Genomic DNA, 22402 nt, shown 5'->3' with positions numbered 1-22402 from the left:
TTAGTTCTCCATTTTCTTGAACTTCGGTGCAGTTAACAATTCAATATCAGTTCGGTCAAAATGATTCGGTTAAACAATTAGTTTAGTTCAATTAAATAAAAAAAAATTCGGTGAAAAAAATTGGCGAATGCTTACACCCTAGCAGAGAGAGAGAGAGAGAGAGAGAGAGAGCTTAGTTTGGATGGCTAAGATTTTGGTGGAGAAGATGAATTTGTAGCATTTTGATTGTTTAGGTTTTAGATAAAATTTTGGCACTTTGGTCTTTTTTCCAAATAGATCGTGGAGATTAGATCTTATAATCTCATCCAAAAGCTCATATTGTTTCACTAATGGTACTGTGGTAATTTGCTAGGCAAGGTTGACTTTGTCAGAAGTCTTATAAATGGAGGGCTAAGATTACTTTAGGTTCCTCTCATCCTAAGGCTAAAAATTGACACTATAGTAAATCCAAATACATATTATTAAATCCCTATATTTATACATATCATTACATAATTAATTCTCTACACATAATTTAAATTTAATAAAATAATTTATGACATTCTAAATAATCTATGTGAGCAAAAATAATATTTTTATCAATTAATTCGCTATAACTTATTTTCTAGACTAAAAATTTCAACATGGCATATTTCATGACTTAATTAAATTAAATCATTATGCAACACTTAAATTTCAAAACACATTTAATTAACATAAATTTATGAATTATTTCACCACTAGATTAATTTAGAATGCCAAACCTTCTCAGGCTGTACCAAAATTGACTTAGTAATGACTTAATTTAGGACCGAAAAATTGAGACGTTACAATCTAGTTGCGGAACAAATCCCCTCAAAACCTCTTTTTTTTTCTTCTCCTTCTTCCTTTATGCTTTAGATGGGGAGACGAGTGATTTCCTTAGAATCTCTATCAAGGGGCTAGAGGCAATACTCCCTTGTTTTTTACAATTTACTTTATTACTTTCTTTTATTGCTTTATTTAATACTTCATTTATCGCTTTATTTTACTGCTTTCCTATAAATATCATCCTTCATCTCAAATTCTTTTTCATTTAGATTGGACACTAATTAAAGCCAATTAAACTGAACATTGAAATTGAAAATCTAGTTCCAAAATCCTCCTTGGTTTCATTGATGATTAGTAATTGGAGTCAAATAAATGTTTTTCTTAAGTTTATCTCAAAATGGAATTTAAGTGGTGACTCTAGAAAACTCATTCGTGAACCTTATCCAAATGAGCATTCTGGTTTCATTTTTAGAGGATTAGACTTGGTGCTCAGGTCAGGATCTCACAGTTATAAGTAGTTTCAACTTACATGATATCTTTTTTAGTAAACAATAGCAAATTTTTTTTTAAAAAAAGAGTAATAAAATATGAAGGTTGTTGCAAACTATATAATATATCTAAAAATATGTATTTACAAATTGATTTTTGGTTCATTATGATTTGGCATGATTACAACTTAGTTCTTCGTAAGAATCATAAATGAAACTGAAATAGTAAATTGAATTTAGTTTTATAGTTTTGATTTTGAATTAATTTAATATAATGTTCAATTTGATTCGAGTTCTTAAAAACAGTCCGCAACCCTAATTACAATGAAAATTCTTATCAAAAAAAAAAAAAAAAAAAAAACCATATGTACTCAATTTTTTGATAAATGACCTACCAAATGCCCCTTTCACTACCCAATATCAAAAGTATGAGATAAATTTATCCAGCACAACTTGCAATCCCTCTTGATTTACAACAACTTTGAAAACTACACACCATAAAAAAAATAAAAATAAAATGAAAGAATAAGTCATGCGTTTGGGATATCTCTTGTTTGGACCTTTCTCTTGACTTTCAGTTGAGATCCGTTAATCTTTGAAGGACTTTCAGTTCAAAGTCGAGAATATGTATGATAGGGCATGGGAGTTTGATCTTGTAATTTTCAAGGAAAGAACATAAAGGGCCCACAGTAGTTGGACTTTTCTGAATTTGCTGATCCTTTGCATTAGTTTCATGCCTCCTCTCTGTGTATTTGCCACATCATCATGACAATATGTGTCAGGACTCCACACATATTCAAGTCTCAATCGTACGGTACCTTAAACTCAACAGATATCAACTTGCATGTCTAATTTATGGCATCCCATGTCAATTATAAATCATTTTGATAACTTTCCAAATTTCTTTTTATTTTATTTTTTTGGGAGACTAGAACAAAATGATAAGGTTGAATCATGAAAAGTTAAAAAAGTGATGGGAAAGAAAAGAAAGGTTTCTAAAAGATTAGGGAATTAGGTGAATTGACCAATTTATCAAATAGAAAATAAAAAGCTAAATGACAGGCATAAAAAATTGAGCAAACTTAAAAATATTATTAGGATCATTAATTTTATTCTAATTTAATAAAAAAATTTCTTCAAGAGAGTTAATAAAATTATGTAAGAATTGATTTCCTTTTTTCATTTATTAATCAAGAAATAATGCAATTAACCTTGATATTAGCATGATTTCTTGCATGATATTATAGTAAACTAGTATTAAAACCCGCGTGATGCACAGAGTAATATTAAATGATGAAATAATTTTTTATAATATCATTCAAAACTAATAAAATTGTATAATAAAATAATAGTTCACTAAGATATGCAATCGGAAAAACCATATATGGTATGACCTGCATCAAACAATAATACTTAATATCCAAAATGTTATAAAAATATACAAACACATATCACAGAGTTAATACATTGCTATTAAAAAAGATATCAATGGAAAGACTGGGTTGACAACTAACATTTTTGTTAACATAGTTGATAACTGTGTTGGGCAGTATGGTATATGACAGGTTTATAACTATAATAAATTGTTATAGCAAAATCATCTACATTGTGTTGAAAAAAAGCTTTAAAATATGGCATGAATCACAATGAACCAAACTCGGTTGAAAAAAAGCTTTAAAATCAATCGTACAACTCATGAAATAAAAATATATAGAATAATTTCCCACATAATGATTAACCCTTCGGTAATTAAATGGTCCTACACATAAATTACTTTTTTTAACTGCATAAATATCATTGAATTATAGTATTCAAATTCCATTCAATTCAAATATAATATTAAATACTCTTGTAAAATATCAAAAGATAACATGTAAAATATTAAAAGAGATTTAGTTAAAAACCATTTCGTCTGTAGCACTATCTCAAGAGAGAATGACTGCTTGGGTTATCGCATTCTGGAACCTGCCACAAACACATTTTCAGATTTCACTGTATCTTTTTTTGTTTCACCTCATTGATGAAATCAATTTGTGAAGTCATGATTTAAGGCAACCAAATTTTATGCAATTACTTAAAGTAGACAAAATTTTTGCACTTAAGAGTCATATTTAGAGATTTGAATCTTAAATTATGTTTTTACACACAACTAATAAAAGCATCTAGAGAAATGAACAAACACATTGATAAAATACAAAAATACAGTTTTTTTTTATTCATTTTACTTATTTACTACTTGTTCAATGACATTGTGGTGATGGAAATAGATTTCCTACAACTGAGATTACAAATATATATATATATATATATATATATATATATATATATGCACACAGACTGTCCCCGCAAATGTTAGTAAGACTTAACTAAAAATCATTTTGAGACGAATGAAATATAAAAATCATTGGACAATAATGCTGCAAGATCAAATAGAGAATAATTATATATATTTTTCGAATTAAAATGCATAAAAAATATAATTAAAAGGATATTCAAAATGATAAATGGAATATATTTCTCGACCTAAAAGGCATAAAAAAATATAAATAACACGATTTTCAAAAAAATAAATGGACTTATTTTTCTCCAATTAGAATGCATTAAAAATCTAACTAAAATGATATATTTAGAAATTTTAAATTAAACTAAGGTTAGTATAGAAAATTTCATTATTCCCATTTTTCCACATTTATATATACTAATATTTTTTAAAAAATTTAAAAACTAGATTTCTAAAAAGAAAAAATCTAAGCAATATAATATTTATTCCGTTACAATAGTATATATATGTATTTTTTTATAAAGTTTCAAACTGAAAATGTAGTTTATTCCATTTATTTATTTATTTTGAGTTTGACTTTGTTTCAAATATATGTATTGCCTCTTACGGGTCTCTCACAAAGATCCAAAATAATTATTTTTTCTAATACATTCTTTTTTCTAATTCAGTTCATGAAACATATAATATACCTTAACTTGTATGGCCACCGTCCTATCTTTTCTTTATTCATTTCTTTAAAAATATATCTAACCAAATTATACAAATATAAAGATTTTTTATTTTTTTATTTCTATCTTAAATAAAATATTTAAAATAGAATTAAATAAAAAATAATATATAAAAATGTTCAAATGTCTGATGTATTTATTTAAAAGAATTTTATAAAGATAAAAACTTAAAAGTTTGAAATGCTTAATTATTTACGTGTATTTATTTGAAAATATTTTTATAAATTATATCCAATCAACTAATAAAATATAATTTTCTAATTGAGTATGACTAAGCTATTTTATAATATTCAAAATTTCATTAATGGCAATATCTGTAATTTCATTATTTTTCCCTTTATTACCGTATATATATCCATCCTGAGGAATGATCACGCATTGATGTAATATAAAGATGCAATTTTTTCTTTTAAAATATGGCTTATATTTACAAAGTAATACAAAATTAATGTGGGCAAGGATAAATATCAGCCACCTCACAACTAGTTGGTCTCATTGTATAAAATCATTCAAGTGGTCCCTCGATAGGTTGAAGGATAGGGCATTACCCTAAAGCCATTTATTTTATATATAGTGTAATTGTTGGCAAATGGATAAATTCACCTATATATTTTTATGTACAAAATTTTGTGGCATCCTTAACTTTTATATTGATTTATTGAACACTTTAATTTATTAAATTATATCTATTAAGTGCTTCAACTTACAAAATACTTATTAAATAATTGAAAAATGTGAAAAATTATTGTTTCAAAAATTATACTTATACCGCCTCAAGTATATATTTTGCATATAAATGTCAAAACACGAAAAAAACAGTTATTACTAGTATAGAGAATGATACAATGTTATCAAATTCGTAATTTAAGGAGCATAATAGGTCCCTCGAAAGTTTGAAGTGCAACACTTTTATTTTTGATAAAATGCAAGGGTCAATTTATGGATTTGACTTGTAAATATTGTCCTATTAATAGAAATGCTAATATATTCACTTCAATAAAGTAATTATTTTATTGAATATAAATCTTTAAGTAGCTCGTTAGAGAATATATTTACAAGTATTGTGAATGAAAGAAGATGTATTCCGTATCTCATATTGTACAATGACTTTCCTATATATAGTCATACAGCTCAATACCCTAACTATATACAATTAGGAAACTAATCTATATAAATCAGATCAAACTAATTATACCAACAGAATATTACATATTCTATTACACCCCCGCAGTCTGAGGGTTAGAAGGACGAACACTAAGACTGGCTCTGAAATCTTCGAAGAGAACTTTAGGCAAACCATTGGTGAAGATATCAGCAATTTGAAACCTGGAGGGGAGATGACTTACACGGATTTCGCCCTTCTGAACCTTTTCGCGAACAAAATGTATGTCCAATTCTATATGTTTAGTTCTTTGATGTTGTATCGGATTGGCTGATAAGTAAACCGCACTTATATTGTCACAATGAACTAAAGTAGCCTTCGAAATGGGACAATGAAGCTCTAACAACAAATTCCTTAACCAACAGGACTCGGATACAGCATTCGCAACACCCCTGTATTCAGCCTCCGCACTAGATTTGGAAATAGTAGGTTGGCGCTTGGAAGACTAAGATACAAGATTATCGCCAAGAAACAAACAGTAGCCCGAAGTTGAACGGCGGGTATCCGGACAGCCGCCCCAATCAGCATCAGTATAGGCTAGAAGAGTGTTTGTAGCAGATTTTTGCAAATGTAAACCATAGTCTAGCGTACCTTTAATGTATCGCAATATCCGTTTCAAGGAATTCATATGGCTTTCAGTTGGAGAATGCATAAAGAGACAAACTTGCTGGACCGCATACGAAATGTCTGGTCGCGTGAAGGTCAAATACTGAAGAGCTCCAGCTAGTTGGCGGTACTGCTTAGAATCAGAACAAGGTATACCCGTTGTGGAGCTCAATTTTCCTTTGGTATCAACAGGTGTAAAACTGGACTTGCAATTGGTCATCCCTGCTCTTTCTAAGATATCTTCGGCATACCTCTTTTGAGAAAGAAAAATAGCATTTTTAGAATGAGTAACAGCAATCCCCAGGAAATAATGTAAGCAACCCAAATCCTTCATTGCAAATTCCTGTGCCAATAGATTGATTATTTTCTTTCGAAAAGCCACAGAGGAAGCAGTGAGTATGATGTCATCCACATAAAGTAATAAATAGGCAATGTCAGCATTATGGCAATAGACAAATAAAGAAGTATCAACTCGGCTTTGTTTAAAACCAATAGTGGTGACATATTCTGTAAATCGTTGATTCCAAGCTCGGGGGGCTTGCTTAAGGCCATAGAGAGATTTCTGTAATAAGCAAACATGATCAGGGTGACTTGGATCTCTGAATCCCCGCGGTTGATACATATATACGGTTTCAGTGAGCTTGCCATGAAGGAATGCATTCTTGACATCTAGTTGATGTATTTGCCATGAATTAGCCAATGCAAGACTAAGCACAGTTCTAATAGTAGCAGGTTTCACCACAGGACTGAATGTATCAGCACAATCGATTCCTTCACGCTGAGAACGACCATCACCTACAAGACGAGCCTTATACCTTTCAAATGAACCATCAGAATTTAGTTTATGCCGAAAAATCCACATAGACCGAATAACATTGACGTTAGGAGCACGAGGTACTAAAACCCACGTCTTATTCTTAAGGAGAGCCTTATATTCCTCAATCATGGCATTTTTCCAATTCAAATCATGAAGAGCTTGTGTTGGATTTTTAGGAATGGGAGACAGAAGCAACTTGTCAACATGATATGAGTGTTGATATTTAGGATTGGGTTTGACAATTCCATGTTGATTCCTAGTTACCATTCGGTTTGGAGGAGGTGGAGGTGGAAGAGGTGAAGAAGGTGAGTGAGAAGACTGTGACTCGACAATGGAGGAAGTAGAATCGGCTGGATTACTTTGAGAGTAAATACGATGGATTTCTATTGGTGTTAAGGTGTCATCGAGAAAATCAGAGGAGTTAGAACATGGGAAACAGACAGTAGAGAATGGAAACTGTTGTTCATCAAATTTAACATGGCGACTAAGAATGATTTTTCCAGAAGACATGTCAAAACACTTGAAGCCCCTGTGACAAGAGGAATTTCCCAGGAATACACAAGGCAAGGATCTATTGGCTAATTTATGAATAACAGAAGTAGGACGCAGTGGAAAACAAAGACAGCCAAAAACCTTAATGTTTGTATACGAAGGAATTTTGTGATACAAAACTTGAGTTGGTGACTGAAATCCTAATATTTTGGTGGGTAAAATATTATGGATATATGTAGCATGGTGAAGAGCATGATGCCAATACTGATGGGGTGTGGAGGAATGGGCTAGAAAAGTGCGAATAGCATTATTAAGTGTTCTGATTTTTCTCTCAGCTTTACCATTTTGGGAAGAAGTATAGGGACAAGAAAAATGAAATGTTATCCCATGCTGAATACAAAACTGATGCAACAGTTGGTTATCATATTCCTTGCCATTATCACATTGCAATTGTTTAATCGAGGTTTGAAATTGTGTAGTAACAAAAACATGAAACTGAATAAATTTCGCAGTAACCTCAGACTTGCGTGAGAGGGGAAAAACCCAAAGGAAATTCGAAAAATCATCCAGAAATAACAAATAATATTGGTGCCCTGAAGAACTAAGAACTGGTGAACACCACAAATCACTATGAATTATTTCAAAAGGTTTATGAGTAACATTAAACGAATCCTGAAAAGGCAACCGAACAAATTTACCAAGAGGGCAAGAATGACAAAATTCTAACTTGGCCTTATTACAATCAATCAATTTATTTTGTCTAAGAGATTGAAGAATGACTTTGCCAGGGTGACCCAAACGAGCATGCTAAAGATTTGGCGAAACAGCAGAGAAAGCAGACTCATGACCAACTCTAGGAAGATGGAAAGGATATAAATCCCCAGAACTCTCACACCGCAGAATTTTGTTCCCCGTCGGAAAAACCTTCACAGAAAACCCAAACGGATCAAACTCAATAGACACCCAATTATCAGTTGTAAATTTACGAACAGAAATAAGGTTTTTAATCATGTTTGGAGCATGCAAAACATTACGAAGGTGTAAAGTGGGATTAGAAGGAGACAGCTGAACATTACCATGACCTTGAATTGGAATAATATGCCCATTACCAACAACAATACCGTCTTTGCGGCTCAATTTAGAATAAGAGGTGAGCGTACCTGGATTTGCAGTCATGTGAGAAGTGGCAGCTGAATCCATATACCATTGTCCTTCCGGCGACTTTAAAGACATGTTGTGCAAGGCCTGTTCGATATCAGTCGGAGCATATTCAGTAGACTGAGATGGGGCAGCAGCAGTGTAAAAAGATTGCTGTGAAGGATGAGACCCTAAAAGTCCTTGCTGCCGTGCTCGCGGTGGACGTTGAGGCCAAGGATTTGTTGGATAGGGACATGGTGGCGCCATCCACGGCTGTGATGGGTACCAGCCATTCCACGAAGGAAAATTCCAACCAGACGGCGGCATGTAAGGAGGAGGCTGCGGATAAAAAAATTGTTGTGAGTTCCGAAAATTGCCTCGACCCCCACCAGAATTCGGATGATTCTGATTAGTCTGATACCCACGCTGATTATTACCACGCTGTTTCCCTTGCCGCCGTTTGCCTTTGAAAGTGGCTGGCACTGGAGCCGGATCCTTGTAAGAAACAGATGGAGGATTAGTAGCAGCAGTCCGCATAAGCAACGCAGTATTATTCGTTGCCTCTGATTTAGCACGTTCGGCTTTCGTAGTCTCATCCAAAATAAGCATAGAACAAGCTTGTGCAAAGGTAGGCATAGGTACTTTGTTCTGAACAACAGTAACAAAACCATCATACGCATCGGTAAGGCCGGTGAGGAGTCGAAGAACCATCCTTTGATCACTAACCTTTTGATCAACATTGGCTAGTTGATCAGCCAAAACTTTAAGACGACGAGTGTAAGCCTTTGCGTCCGGAAAATCTCTCAGATGAGTATTGGCAAACTCAGTTTCGAGATGAACTGCACGAGCAGTTTTATTATCCTGGAATAAGTTGGCAAGATGATTCCAGGCATCAAGTGCAGTATCCTCTGGATTTATAATGGTGTTGAGGAGATCATTAGAGATCGTACCATAAATCCATTGGCGCACGATGTTATCAATATGAACCCATTGCGCTTGTTCATCAGCCGATCGTGATACGGCACCCGTTGGAGAAGTAATATGATCATGTGTGAGTGTAGCTTTGGCATGAATGGTGAACAAGGTAGCCCAATTGTGATACTGGGCAGATTCATAATCAAGGGTTAAGGGAATGGCTAATTTGATATTCGTGATGGTGGTGGCTGGGTGAATTTTGTCCGCCATCAGAAAGGAATAAAATTGGCGATGAAGAGAATAAGAAGGAATAGAAATAGAAGAAGAAAGAAGATCGACAGAAGAAGAAAGAAGATTGATAGAAGATAGGTATCGTTCACGGCTCTGATACCATGAAAGAAGATGTATTCCGTATCTCATATTGTACAATGACTTTCCTATATATAGTCATACAGCTCAATACCCTAACTATATACAATTAGGAAACTAATCTATACAAATCAGATCAAACTAATTATACCAACAGAATATTACATATTCTATTATAATAGAATATGTAATATTCTGTTGGTATAATTAGTTTGATCTGATTTGTATAGATTAGTTTCCTAATTGTATATAGTTAGGGTATTGAGCTGTATGACTATATATAGGAAAGTCATTGTACAATATGAGATACGAAATACATCTTCTTTCAGTGAATATGAGGGACAAACTCTCTAGTACAAATACTTTAAACTGTTTATGGTCGGAGGAACTTTCATTTGGTACATTTTATTTAGAAGATCATTACATCTATTTGTTTTTTCATTATCAGTATGATGTATTAATGAAGATGAAGGTGGTAAGTTTTATTTTACCTGATTGGAGAATTAGAATAAACACATTGACACTCATAGAAATGAGTAGGTCCAACATATTATATATGTAACACTCATTATTTAGTCCTAAAAGATTAGACAACGGATGTCAATTTTGAGCCAGAGGCACATGACTAAACATGCTAAGATCATAAACTTAATCTAATATACATCATGCACTCTTATATATCAATTCTTGTGGATCCTCAAACTGTGACTTAAAAATTTTTCCGAAAAATTCTACAGAAAAACTATAATAGCTTCCCTTACGTTACAATAGTCCCAAATTAAAATCTTGATAGCCAAAACTCTTCTATATTTCAGCATCATCGCTCATACATTGAAACTCCAATATTATCATAAGAATAGATTTCATATATTGCCATGCTATCATCTCTTTAATAAATAAATCATACTATGTCAAAATTTTTCAAAATCCATACTCATAATGCGGACGCATTTTTCATAAATATACTAAATCATTTCACGCACATTCATCTGAGAACCTGCTATACATTGTGCAACAACATGTTAAAATCAATTAAGTAGATATGAAACTTCTTTTGATGGGCGGACTGGAATTAAGGTTTCTGCCCTAAACCTTAGAGATCTTACTTACAAGTTAACGGTTAATATTTTCAAATTTTCATTTCTCAAAATTTTTCTCCCTGATTTGTTTGTTGTTAGTGGGAAATAAAATTGGGAAAAGACTCTTAATAAGACTCAAGTTCAAGAGTGAAAGTTTGGTTATGGATTTGCCTTGCGGTAAAAATGTTTTGCAAGGTAACAGAGGTAGGACACTTGTAAATAGAAATAGTGCTTTTGAAGTCGCAACATCTATATTAGCAAGTGAAATTGGAGATGGCAACTAAAAGTTTACAGGTAAGCAAACTTCATTCTTGAAAGTGAGGGCAAGGAGCTGCTTTTCTACCTTGAGATAGTTGTGCTGTTACATAACTAACTAAATTAGCATAACTAACAACCTGCTTTTTGTATACTAATATGAGCTTATTTGACAACATCTTGAGACTTCATCGGTAGAATGGCTTCCTGATTCCGCTTTCAGTTTATGTACTCCTCTTACTCAGGTGACAGTAACTTATGCGAGTATAAGAAGTTTCAAGTAATGCTGCATTCTGTGAGTATTCTTTCATAAACTATAGGTTTTGCTTTCATCTGCACTTAGATTCATTTATCAGACATTATTGGGCACTTAGATTCATTTATCAGACATTATTGCTAAAAAGAGACATGGATGTTTGTAGTCCCAACAAAATAGGAAATAGAAACTAAAAACTGAAAGAGTGACTGTTGAAATGGAAAACCGGATCATCGGATTTTCTGCACATGTTAATTGATCTGCATTCTGCAGCAACACTTGACTCCAGATTTGGAGGACCACATACTATCACTCCCACATCAACATCGCCCCAGAGCTTAGATACGGATCCAAAAATTTCTGCAGGCAGAGAAGTCATTATTGACATTTCATTATTTTATTTAGTTCACTATGATTTAAGATCATATGAATTTAAATGTACCTTTAAAGTCTGGTCTTGAACCGTACTGAACAGTAGTTGAGCCAGCAAGATTTTCCAAAAATGAATCCTCGTTTACTGTGTGTTCATTTCCCTGTCCACCATTGATCTTTGCTAAGTTTCTCTTCTCCCAGATATGCCATAAAGCAACCACAGCACCACCAAAGATTACAACACCGCCAACCATGCACGCTAGAAGAAGCAATCCTTGATGCCACCAATTAGTTATATTAAATGGGGTTATATAAAAGACATTTAGTAAAGTAATTAACAGGACCAAGCCAACTGTTGATGATATCATATAAGCTCCAAACCATGTTTTATTCCCTGTGCTAACTAGAGCAGATATGGCATTCCCACTGGAGAAAGAAGAGATAGAAGAGGCAGATCTCTCAGTCTCGTACAATGCTCCGATTTCCTGAAAGTTACAATAATTTGTTATCGATCGAGCTAACTACTGAATTTGAAAGAAATTATTTTCTTGTAGAAGAAAATTAGCAGCAAGAATAACTAAATATGCAACTTACCAACGGAGATTCTTGTTCTCGAGTGACATAAATAAGTATCTCGAGATGAAGCACATCAAAAGGTAAAGGAACAAGTGAGTTCGTGTTAATTGTGGAAAGAAGAGAAAGCTCATCTGACTTTTTCACTGCCCAAACAAGAGTAATGTTTCTCGGAAGACATGTCTTTCCTTGATTAATACGATGAATAACATCACTCAGAACGGCAATGAATGGCGATATCCCAATTCCACCTGCTACTAAAACAAGAATTTCATACCTATGAAAATACAAAAACTTTAGTTATTCCATATTATTTGTTCAAATAATGCTCAATTTACCCATCAACATTCATGATTTCAATGTACTCCAAAATGGAGTTTTTAATCAATTTAATAAGAATTTTCAACCCAAAGATGAATTTGATCCATTTTTTGACCCGCTAACGTGTGTGAAAGACATTATGGAAAAAAAAATAATGACATGGTTTTCTCTCAATTTAAACGCATTTTCATTTTTGCTCAGTGACTTAATCGACACACTCATTTCAGTTAAAAAATATATTTATTTAGTCTCTTAGTTCAAAATTCCTATTAAAATTGATCAATTTCGAATAAATTGTATATTACGTATGAATTTAAAGGCAAATTAAGCATTATTCTCCTTATTCATTAGACATAGCATCTTAAGTAAGAACGAGTACATACATCAAGTGGTATGGTAACCGATTACCATAAGGCCCTTCAACAGAAGCTCTAATCTTGTTATTAGTCTCAACATTGTCGTTAAGTCCATTTGTCCAGTCTCCAGCAGCTTTGATGAGAAGAGATATGCGATTTTTACCATCCAGAGGACTAGACGACACACTGAAAGGATGCGATTGGAGCAAAGATAATTGGGGAATGCCAAGGAAAAGAGAGCTGAAAGCATTATAGTTAATTAGACCTGTAGTAGTAGGAGCTGACAGAACCAACTCTACCACTCCGCAAGGGAAGCATTTCGTTGAAACGACGTCAACAGTTTTCTGAGAATTGCAAAATCTGAGAAAACGATCAACCATGAAAAGAAATATGGCTCCGGCTGGTATGCACATAAAAAAGTTGCCGACATGCATTGCCAAGAATATAATGAATATAATATAGAGATGGTGAGCGTAGTAAAAGAGCTCGATGTTAGCCACTTTTGTTGAAAATAAAAGGAAAAAAATATTAAAAAATGTATTTGCTCAATCCCACATCGGTGAGATTGAGTTATGAGGGTTGTAGGTTTGGTTATAAAAGAAAGCTAATGTTTAGCTTTCTAATCACACCAAAACACACTAAAAATACTTGAATGTGTTTTATATTAGGGATTTAGAGCAAGTCTCTTGGAGTCCCTTGGAGTATAAAATATTTGGGGTGTTTTGAGGGTGTCGGGTAGAAAAATATTTTGTAATTGTGGTTGTAACAATTTGCCGCATAGTGAATATTTTTTCTTGGTTGTCATTTGACAACGGTCGTGGTTTTTCTCCACTTGGGGAGTTTTCCACGTTAAAATATCGTGTTCTCTTTAATTTCTCAGTCATTATTTTATTTTCTCATTTGTTCCTGCTTGAAGCCGATCCGAAGGGCGGGAAAAATAGCGATTTTCCCAACAAGTGGTATCAGAGCCTAGTTGTTAGGCAGAGCTTTTAGTGTTAAAATAATTTCTTGTAATTATAAGTATGCTCTGTGGTTGCGGCTTAGTCTGATCTTCCACATCAGAAATACTGTTGTTAGAAATTATTTTATTTTAAAAGCAGGTGGAGTTTTGGAAGTCTTGAAGCGGGTGGAGCTTTGCTTTGGTGTGCTTGAGTATCGGTGGTGAATGTCCTGACGATAATTATTGAAGTTATTCTATTTTGATAATATACCGTGCACGTAACTTCTGTCTAGAAGGCCGGATTTTAAGTGGGACCACTTGTGACCCCTCCGTCCAACTGAGATTTTACGTGGAATGGTAATATTGTCTAGGAGATCATTGTGATCTTTTCTGGGTATTGCCGAATCGGTTTACTTCATTAATTATTAGATTCACTGTTATAAGCACAAGTAAGCATGTCGGCTATGAGATGTGAGATTGAGAAATTTGACGGGAGAATGAATTTTGCACTGTGGCAAGTGCATGTCAAAGACGTGTTGATTCAGTCTGGACTGCATAAGGTTTTGAAGGGTAAACCAGTCAGCGGAAAGAATTCAGGAAAAGACAGTAGCAGTGGAGACTCAGAAAAATCCAAGATTAGCGATGAAGAATGGGAGGAGCTGGATATCAAAGCGGCAAGTCAAATTCGCATGTGTCTAGCAAAAAATGTTCTTGCTAATGTGCTTGGATTGTCCACGACAAAGGAGTTGTGGGAAAAACTGGAAGAATTGTACCAGGGCAAAAATATATCCAATAGGTTATATTTGAAGGAGCAATTTCATACGTTGAAAATGGCGGAAGGTACAAAGCTGTCAGATCATCTGAGTGTTCTTAATGGTATCGTCTCTGAATTAGAAACTCTTGGAGTGCAAACCGAAGATGAAGATAAAGCTCTCCGACTCATCTTGTCACTTCCTTCGACATATGAGCACATGAAACCTGTTCTGAAATATGGTAGTAAGGAAGTGGTGTATGCAGATGTGGTTAGTAAGCTCCTTACCGAGGAGAGAAGACTGAATGAAATGAAAAATAAATCATATGAGGATTCAGCTTTATTTGTCGGTACCAAGAAAAAGAATAAAAGCTCCGGAAAGAGGAAGGTTGTCTGTTGGGTTTGTGGTCAAACTGGACACGTGAGGAAGGATTGCCCGAACGGTGGAGCTGATTCGGCTAGAAGCTCTAACGTTGTTGCTGCCAATGTGATCTCCTGTGGCGAAGGAGATAATGTGTTCTCTCTGTAATTGAGAGATGTGTGTTCTCATGGCATGATTGCTACCCGTTGAGATGCCATGGAAGAGGACGGATTATTGGTAGCTGGTCCACGAAAATGCGCACGGCATTGGTTGACAGTTGATGCAAAGTGTGTGGTGGAAAAAAAATATGTCGATGGCTAATGAACTCTCGGAAAAGTCAACAGGAGGGTTGCACCATAAATTATTAGCGGTATCCGACATGGCCGATGGAAAATTCTTGGAGTCTGTAAAGTGGTTCCAAGTGGCGATACTTTTTTATGGTGGAGTATGATAATTCTTGACGATAAGAATTATGATTGTCGGTAGCAGACAATGTTGTGTTTTTTTTTTATTTTCAAGGTGGAGATTGTTAGCCACTTTTGTTGAAAATAAAAGGAAAAAAATATTAAAAAATGTATTTGCTCAATCCCACATCGGTGAGATTGAGTTATGAGGGTTGTAGGTTTGGTTATAAAAGAAAGCTAATGTTTAGCTTTCTAATCACACCAAAACACACTAAAAATACTTGAATGTGTTTTATATTAGGGATTTAGAGCAAGTCTCTTGGAGTCCCTTGGAGTATAAAATATTTGGGGTGTTTTGAGGGTGTCGGGTAGAAAAATATTTTGTAATTGTGGTTGTAACAATTTGCCGCATAGTGAATATTTTTTCTTGGTTGTCATTTGACAACGGTCGTGGTTTTTCTCCACTTGGGGAGTTTTCCACGTTAAAATATCGTGTTCTCTTTAATTTCTCAGTCATTATTTTATTTTCTCATTTGTTCCTGCTTGAAGCCGATCCGAAGGGCGGGAAAAATAGCGATTTTCCCAACACTCGAAAATCTTTCGTCTCACAAAAGGAAGTGATGTTATCCAAATTGACCAACCAAAGAAAATACTGATGATTCCTGCAAGGTTTGCTCCATCTGTAGCATCCCATGCTATTAGCTGCATATGCATATACACAGCTAGGTTCAGAATATAAATTTACTAATATAAACGTGTAAAGTCACTCGTTATGAACTACTCGAAACTTGGCTCATTCAATAAGTTTTAAGAATTGAGTTCAAACCTGCTTACAAAACTCGTTTAATTAATAAACCGAGCCGAACTATGAAATGAAACTTGTGAACCATAGTTCGAGTTCGAATTTAAGAAAATAAACAAGTCACAATATATATTTTTTTTAACCATAAACTGTAAATGTGGTAATTTCAGAACTTAGCTCATATACAATGAATTAAACTTAGTGCCTAGTTTTTTAAAAATCTTTATAATATTTTTAATGAGCCAAATTTGAGTTCAGTAAAATTTTACTCGGTTAGCTAGTTTACAATGCTGAATAAATTTAAACAATAAGCCAATATAATATAAAAATACTCACTTCAGAAGGAATTTCTCCAGACATGAACCATCCAATTACGTAAAAGAGACCATGGAAAGTAAAGAGAACCATACAGAGATGGCCAAGCCATATGTGGTATCTAATGGCATGCTCCGATGGGATATTTACAAGGCAGAGGAGAAGCGAGCTTCTCGCCACCGGAATAAACAGAAATGCCAAGCAGAATATCCCTGCCAATCCAAATCCACGTGCCGACATCTTAAACGTCCATAACCTAATAAAAAAAAAAAACCAATTGCTCTTCTCAAAAAAAAAAAAAAAATCTATTGCTATATATATCACTATAAATTAGTATTATTTGGTAAACGTAGTTAAAGCAACTCACCGATTTGTACTAAAAAAACAAGTATGATTTTTATATTTAAAAAATAATATCATTTGGAGAAAGAAAAATGAATGTCATTGAGGCTCCGTTTGTTGTAGTTGCATTTTTTTTTTTTTTTTGTATTTAGAAATTACTTCAGATTATTAATGTCTCCCGTAGAAGATTATAATTAATAGTAACAAAGAAGGTAAAGAAATCAAGGTTGACATAAAAAATAAAAAATAAATAAACATCAATTCTTAAATTTCCAATAACTGTAAAATCATTTTTAAAAAATTGTGGAAATAATCATTTGTAAATAGTATTAAATTATGGTCCAATGCATAAATTTGATTATGTATTTTTAGCGATTATCTTTGTAGCTTCTTGAATTTCATAGTAAACTCATCATAACTCTACACTTTCACATTTTAATAATAAATATATCATTCGCTAAAATGCAGTTTTATAATTGAATCCCGCAAAGTTATTTTATTTTAGTGAGGAACATAATTATTAATGAAAATATAATTTCTTATAATGAAATTTTTCTTTTAAATTTCTCGTATCCCTCAAGCTAAAAGGTGGATCTTCTCCTGTTTAGGGTACAAGGACCAGTTTAAATCAAGGATGTATTATATTAAGACTCTGTTATATTCTAAAATATCTTAAATTCAAATAGTGTTCAATCTAGATTTTTTTTGGAGTCTATTAACATTTTGTTGTATTGCTTTCCGGCGAGACGGTTGCTAGGGGTGTGCAAACTTACTGACCAAACCAAACTGAAAACTAAACCGACTCATTTAGGTTCGATTGGATCAGCTAAATCAAGAAAAGTTCAATTGACGGTTTATTCAGTTTGAACCGAATTTATTATTCTGTTCAAGTGGATTTCATAAAAATCTGTGAGTTACCCTTAAAATCGAATCGAAATGAAAAAACGGATCAAATTGACTGAACTAACTGATTTGATTCGATATGATTTGATTTAGAAGGGAAATTCGATTCGGTTCGGTTCGTTCTGTTGATAAAAAACTTCAGTTTATATTTTTTATTGGTTCGATTCGGTTTGAACTGAATCGACTGTTTGCTCACCCTTAATGATCACTGTTCAGTTAATTAAGGGACGAGAAGCCCGTGATCTTCCAACCACATCGCGACTGTTCTAGGAGGGTGGGATGGGCAACGACAATGCTGGCCATTGCAGGTCATTTACTGTCCATGATAGTAAGGTTTTAACAAAGAAAAAAACGATTTTGGAGAATATGGCACATCTTTTTGTCCCTCATCGTTTTTTAATTTTTCAATTAGAAATCTTTTAATTTATTCAATTATGTCATGAGATTAATTTTGATTGTATATATAAAAATCATTATGATTCCATCAAAATCAATTAAAATCTATAAAAAAAAGTCTCACCAATTCTATAAAACTTTACATCGAATTCTAGTGGAATATGTGGAAATCTTAGGAAATCCTTGATACATTTACTTATAGAAAATAATTTTTTTTCTTTCTATTTTCTGTGTTTTAAGAAAACATTTTTCTTAGAAAATGAAAATTAGAAAATGGAAAATGTATTCCCTTAGTAATAAAAAAGTAATATTTTAATTTAACTTCACAAACATTATTTATAATTTTTATAAGTAAAAGAAATAAAATATTATAAAATAAATTTAGAAATTTTGTATGTAAAAGTTTTTAAATATTTACTAATTATTATTATAATAATAATATCATTTTTTACCATTTTGTAAATTTTTTTAAAAATAAAGGATATAATATATTTATAATAATAAAATTAATTATTTATTAAAGCATAATATAAAATTTTATTTTACTTAAAAAATATTTTTATTTTTTCAAATGAAAATATTTTATAGAAAAAAATTATTTATAAATATTATAATTTTAATTATGAAAATCTCATTTTAAAAAAGTGGAAAACATGTCTTTTATTATAAAGAAAAACTCTAAAAATTCCAAATCTTAGTTAAAATTTTGAAAACTAGAAAACTGTTTTTTAGTTTTCCAAATAGAAAATTGACTGATTTGAATATAAAATTCTATTTTTCAATTTTCTTAGAAAACTTTTTTAGAAAACTACTCCAGTTTTCTACAAGTGAACACACCCTTTTATTTCCATCAAATTCAACAATTATTTTTAAAAATCTAACATAATTTTAACTCGATACACCCTGAAATTTGCAATTTTTTTAAAAATCTAACACGATTTTAGTGTATTTCTTGTCAAGGAAATTCTTACCTATGACATTGGTTTATCATTTTTCACTTTTTTTTTTTAACCATTTAGTTTTTAAAATCCACTTGTCCGATTAATTTAGATTCACAACGAACAAGTTCACAAAAAAAAGCAAAGTACTTTATATTCAGTGTTTAAAAGAATTTTATATTCAGGTCTCGAACTCGAAATTTCTAGTTAAGGGAGAAAACATCTCTACCATTCTATTTTATCCCTCAATTATCATTTTTCACTCTTTATTAGCATGATACTCTACCTTCAGATAGATATTTGAGAAGTTTAAGTAATTTTTGTTTACCCTTTTTTTCTGGTTAGTTGGATATATTTTACTCCAACTCCAAGTTTGTTAGCTATAACTAAGGGAATGGCAACTGCCGACTAATCTACTTGCCTTGGACTGGCAGTTAGTTACGTAGGCCACAACGAAAATAATACAATATTACAAAATAAAAGCCACAAAGATAAGGTCAATAAATAATCAATATTTACTAACCGTAGCGTAATGATTAGGCTGAGATATAAAATAAATTATATATAAAATAAAATAGAATTAAAAAGAGAAAGACAAAACCGTACCATTTGTCTCCAATAGTATACTCAGGATTTGTAAAAATGACACTGATCTTCTGCACAGCGTAAATGCAAGCAACCCATGCGATATATCCGAGAAAGACTAGAATCCCAATGAACTCTGCCGCAGAAACTACACCGAAAGGTCCATCCACAACAACTGGGGATGTCCCCAGTCTGTGACCTCTTCTTTTTGCTCCCTCTTTCCTGTTAAAAGAAAAAACAAAAAAAATTTATCATTTATTAAATAATATTTTTTCAATATTATATAAAATAATTACATTATTTTTAATTTTGAGATAAATAATTTATTAAAATTTAAGAAAATTGCTTCATTAATACATATGCAAATACCTCAAATGTCTTATTATATATTGAATCAATGGATCGAATGATTCTAGAGGTATTATATGGCTAAGATGGGAAGTTATGTGTTGCCCAAAATCTTATGGAGGCCTTAATCTGGGTTTTTATGGGAAAACGAGTCTGGAGACTACTCAACCAAATTCTATTATGGCACGTGTTTTCTCATTACTACCCTTCTTCTTCTTTGTTAAATGCTGAATCGAGGTCTAACCCCAGTTATATCTGGAGTAGCATTCAAGCAGCATTTAATCTTGTTTCTTCAGTTGTGATCAAGAGGTTGCCTTGGTGATTCTGTCTCTATCTAGAATGATGTGTGGCTTTCGAACCATGCTAATCCTATAATTTCTTTGCATATGCCTAGTAGATGAAATAGCAGTCATCCCAACTAAAAGCCACTCTATCAAGTGGGCCAGGCCAGATTGCACAAGTCAAGTGGGCTTGAACTGGGCCTTGACCCCTCTGAAGCCCACGAAGCCTCATGGACGAAGGCTAGCACACATCCGTTGACCCCGAGAGCAAGCACTTACCTGTAAGCTGGTGTTTAGAGTCGAGGCGTGACAAAACGTTATTGGACTCTGTTTGGAACTTGAAACTTCCTCCGAAAATAAAAAATCTAATATTGAGGGTGGGTGTTGAGAATTTCGATGAATCTCTACTGCACTTGTTTGTTGACTCTAAATTTGTGAGAGAACGTTGGAACCATGTTCTAGTTGGTGTTATCGACATTTATGAGTTGCAACATGATTTTACAGTGAACGGTTTGTTGAATGTGTTCAATGTTTTCTCCGACTCGGATGTTCAAGTGTTTTGCATGGTTATCCCGATACTATGGAAGCATAGGAACTCAATTGTTTGGCAGAATTGTAGATCATCCGCTGCTTTTGCCTTAAATATAGGTTTTACCTAGTTTTATTCTTGGTAGCAGGCCTAGGTTTTACAGGTCAAATCTAATGTGAATGGAAATGCTCGAGCTGTTTTATTGAAAAGGCTTGCTGTGGGATTTTTATAATGTAGTACAAATGCATCTTTCAAGCATAAATCTTCATTTGCAGGTGCAGGTTGGGAGTTAAAGGACTTTCAGTGTGCTTTGATATCTGCTTGCCAAATGTCTATCCTTAGGGCTCATGATTCATTGCAGTAGAGACTATTTCATTAGGAAGCTTGGGGAAAAGGCCCCCTGCCCCCCTTTATCTTTGTCAATGTAACTATTCAAACCCAGAAAAAACGAATCAGAACACAGTGGCACACTGAAAACCCTACTCCCTCTCCCTGCATTCTAACTCCCAATACCATAAGAAATTAAGATGAAGTTGACATAAAAACATAGGAAATTTTGTCCTAATGAATTGTGTGTAGCTAAAAACATACTTTTGGAGCTCCTCTTCCCTGGAGCAAAGGGTAAGGTATGGTATAGAAAGTAATGCAATAATGATGAGTGGCCCATTGAATATCAGAAATACACCTCCTGCAAATTGCAATACAAAATTTTAGAACTAATTAACCAAAGAAAAGAAGAAAAAAAAAAAAAGAAAAAAGAAGAAGCTAATTAACCTGTAAAGCCAAGAAAAGAATCAGCAAAGGCTTGATTCCAATTTTTAAGCCATGTTTGAAATGATTCTATCGGATACATGAAAACAACAGTAAGCCAAGCAATGAAAGCTGCCGACATTGCAATCTTAAGAATCCATTTGAGTATTAAAGAGAAAACGACAGCTTTTTTACTAACATAATCTGTCGTTTGGAGATTTCCATTTGAAAGAAGAAGCTCTTGAGTTGAGTGTTTATCCATACCGAAGATCACTTAACTTATTAACTAAATTGTGCTAAAAGCCATTATGTTCCAAACTGCAAAAATATAGGAGAAAAATTTAGCTGTAAGTCAAAATATTGACTACCTAAACCAAATGAATTGAGAATTTTGATTAATTGCAGTTGTTTTTTTTTATTTCCCCAAGTTTTTGATTACCTAAACCAAATGGTCCGACCCGACCCATATGGTATTTCAAGAGTTATTGCACTAATTATACATAATAAAATAATATAAACTGTAACATTTCACACGTATTTTAATTTTACTGTGTAGGTCCTCATGCGTTATATACAAGAGAGGGTGAATTGTGATTTATAAAAATTTAGAGTTTTAAAGATATTTTTTCAAGCAAAGCAGAAGCACAATTTTATTCAAATAATTTTCAAATTTTAAAATTATATAACTTACTTAAGCAGAAAGATTATCTAAAAATAAAGATTATTTAAAAATAGCTCACTAAATTAGGTAACCCTGCAAC

At 33.0% G+C, this 22402-nt stretch overlaps 1 protein-coding gene across 1 annotated transcript; it reads right to left on the bottom strand.

The window, feature by feature from the left end:
• Positions 1 to 11439: 11439 nt before the first annotated feature.
• On the bottom strand, positions 11440 to 21920 carry LOC105628625 (ferric reduction oxidase 7, chloroplastic). Its single transcript, XM_089722192.1, has 9 exons — positions 21666 to 21920; positions 21483 to 21579; positions 19755 to 19955; positions 16591 to 16825; positions 16040 to 16154; positions 13024 to 13495; positions 12341 to 12596; positions 11817 to 12231; positions 11440 to 11734 (listed from the first exon to the last, which is right to left on the bottom strand). The coding sequence occupies exons 1-9, from the start codon at positions 21901 to 21903 to the stop codon at positions 11565 to 11567; spliced, it is 2199 nt and encodes a 732-aa protein (XP_089578318.1). The 5' UTR covers positions 21904 to 21920; the 3' UTR covers positions 11440 to 11564.
• Positions 21921 to 22402: the final 482 nt, after the last annotated feature.

The sequence above is a fragment of the Jatropha curcas genome, chromosome 6 (assembly GCF_041381405.1).
Source record: "Jatropha curcas cultivar XTBG-Jc1 chromosome 6, XTBG_Jcur_1.0, whole genome shotgun sequence".
Taxonomy (NCBI): domain Eukaryota; kingdom Viridiplantae; phylum Streptophyta; class Magnoliopsida; order Malpighiales; family Euphorbiaceae; genus Jatropha; species Jatropha curcas.
The sequence above is the reverse complement of the archived record's forward strand: the minus strand, read 5'-3'. Positions and strand labels throughout refer to the sequence as shown.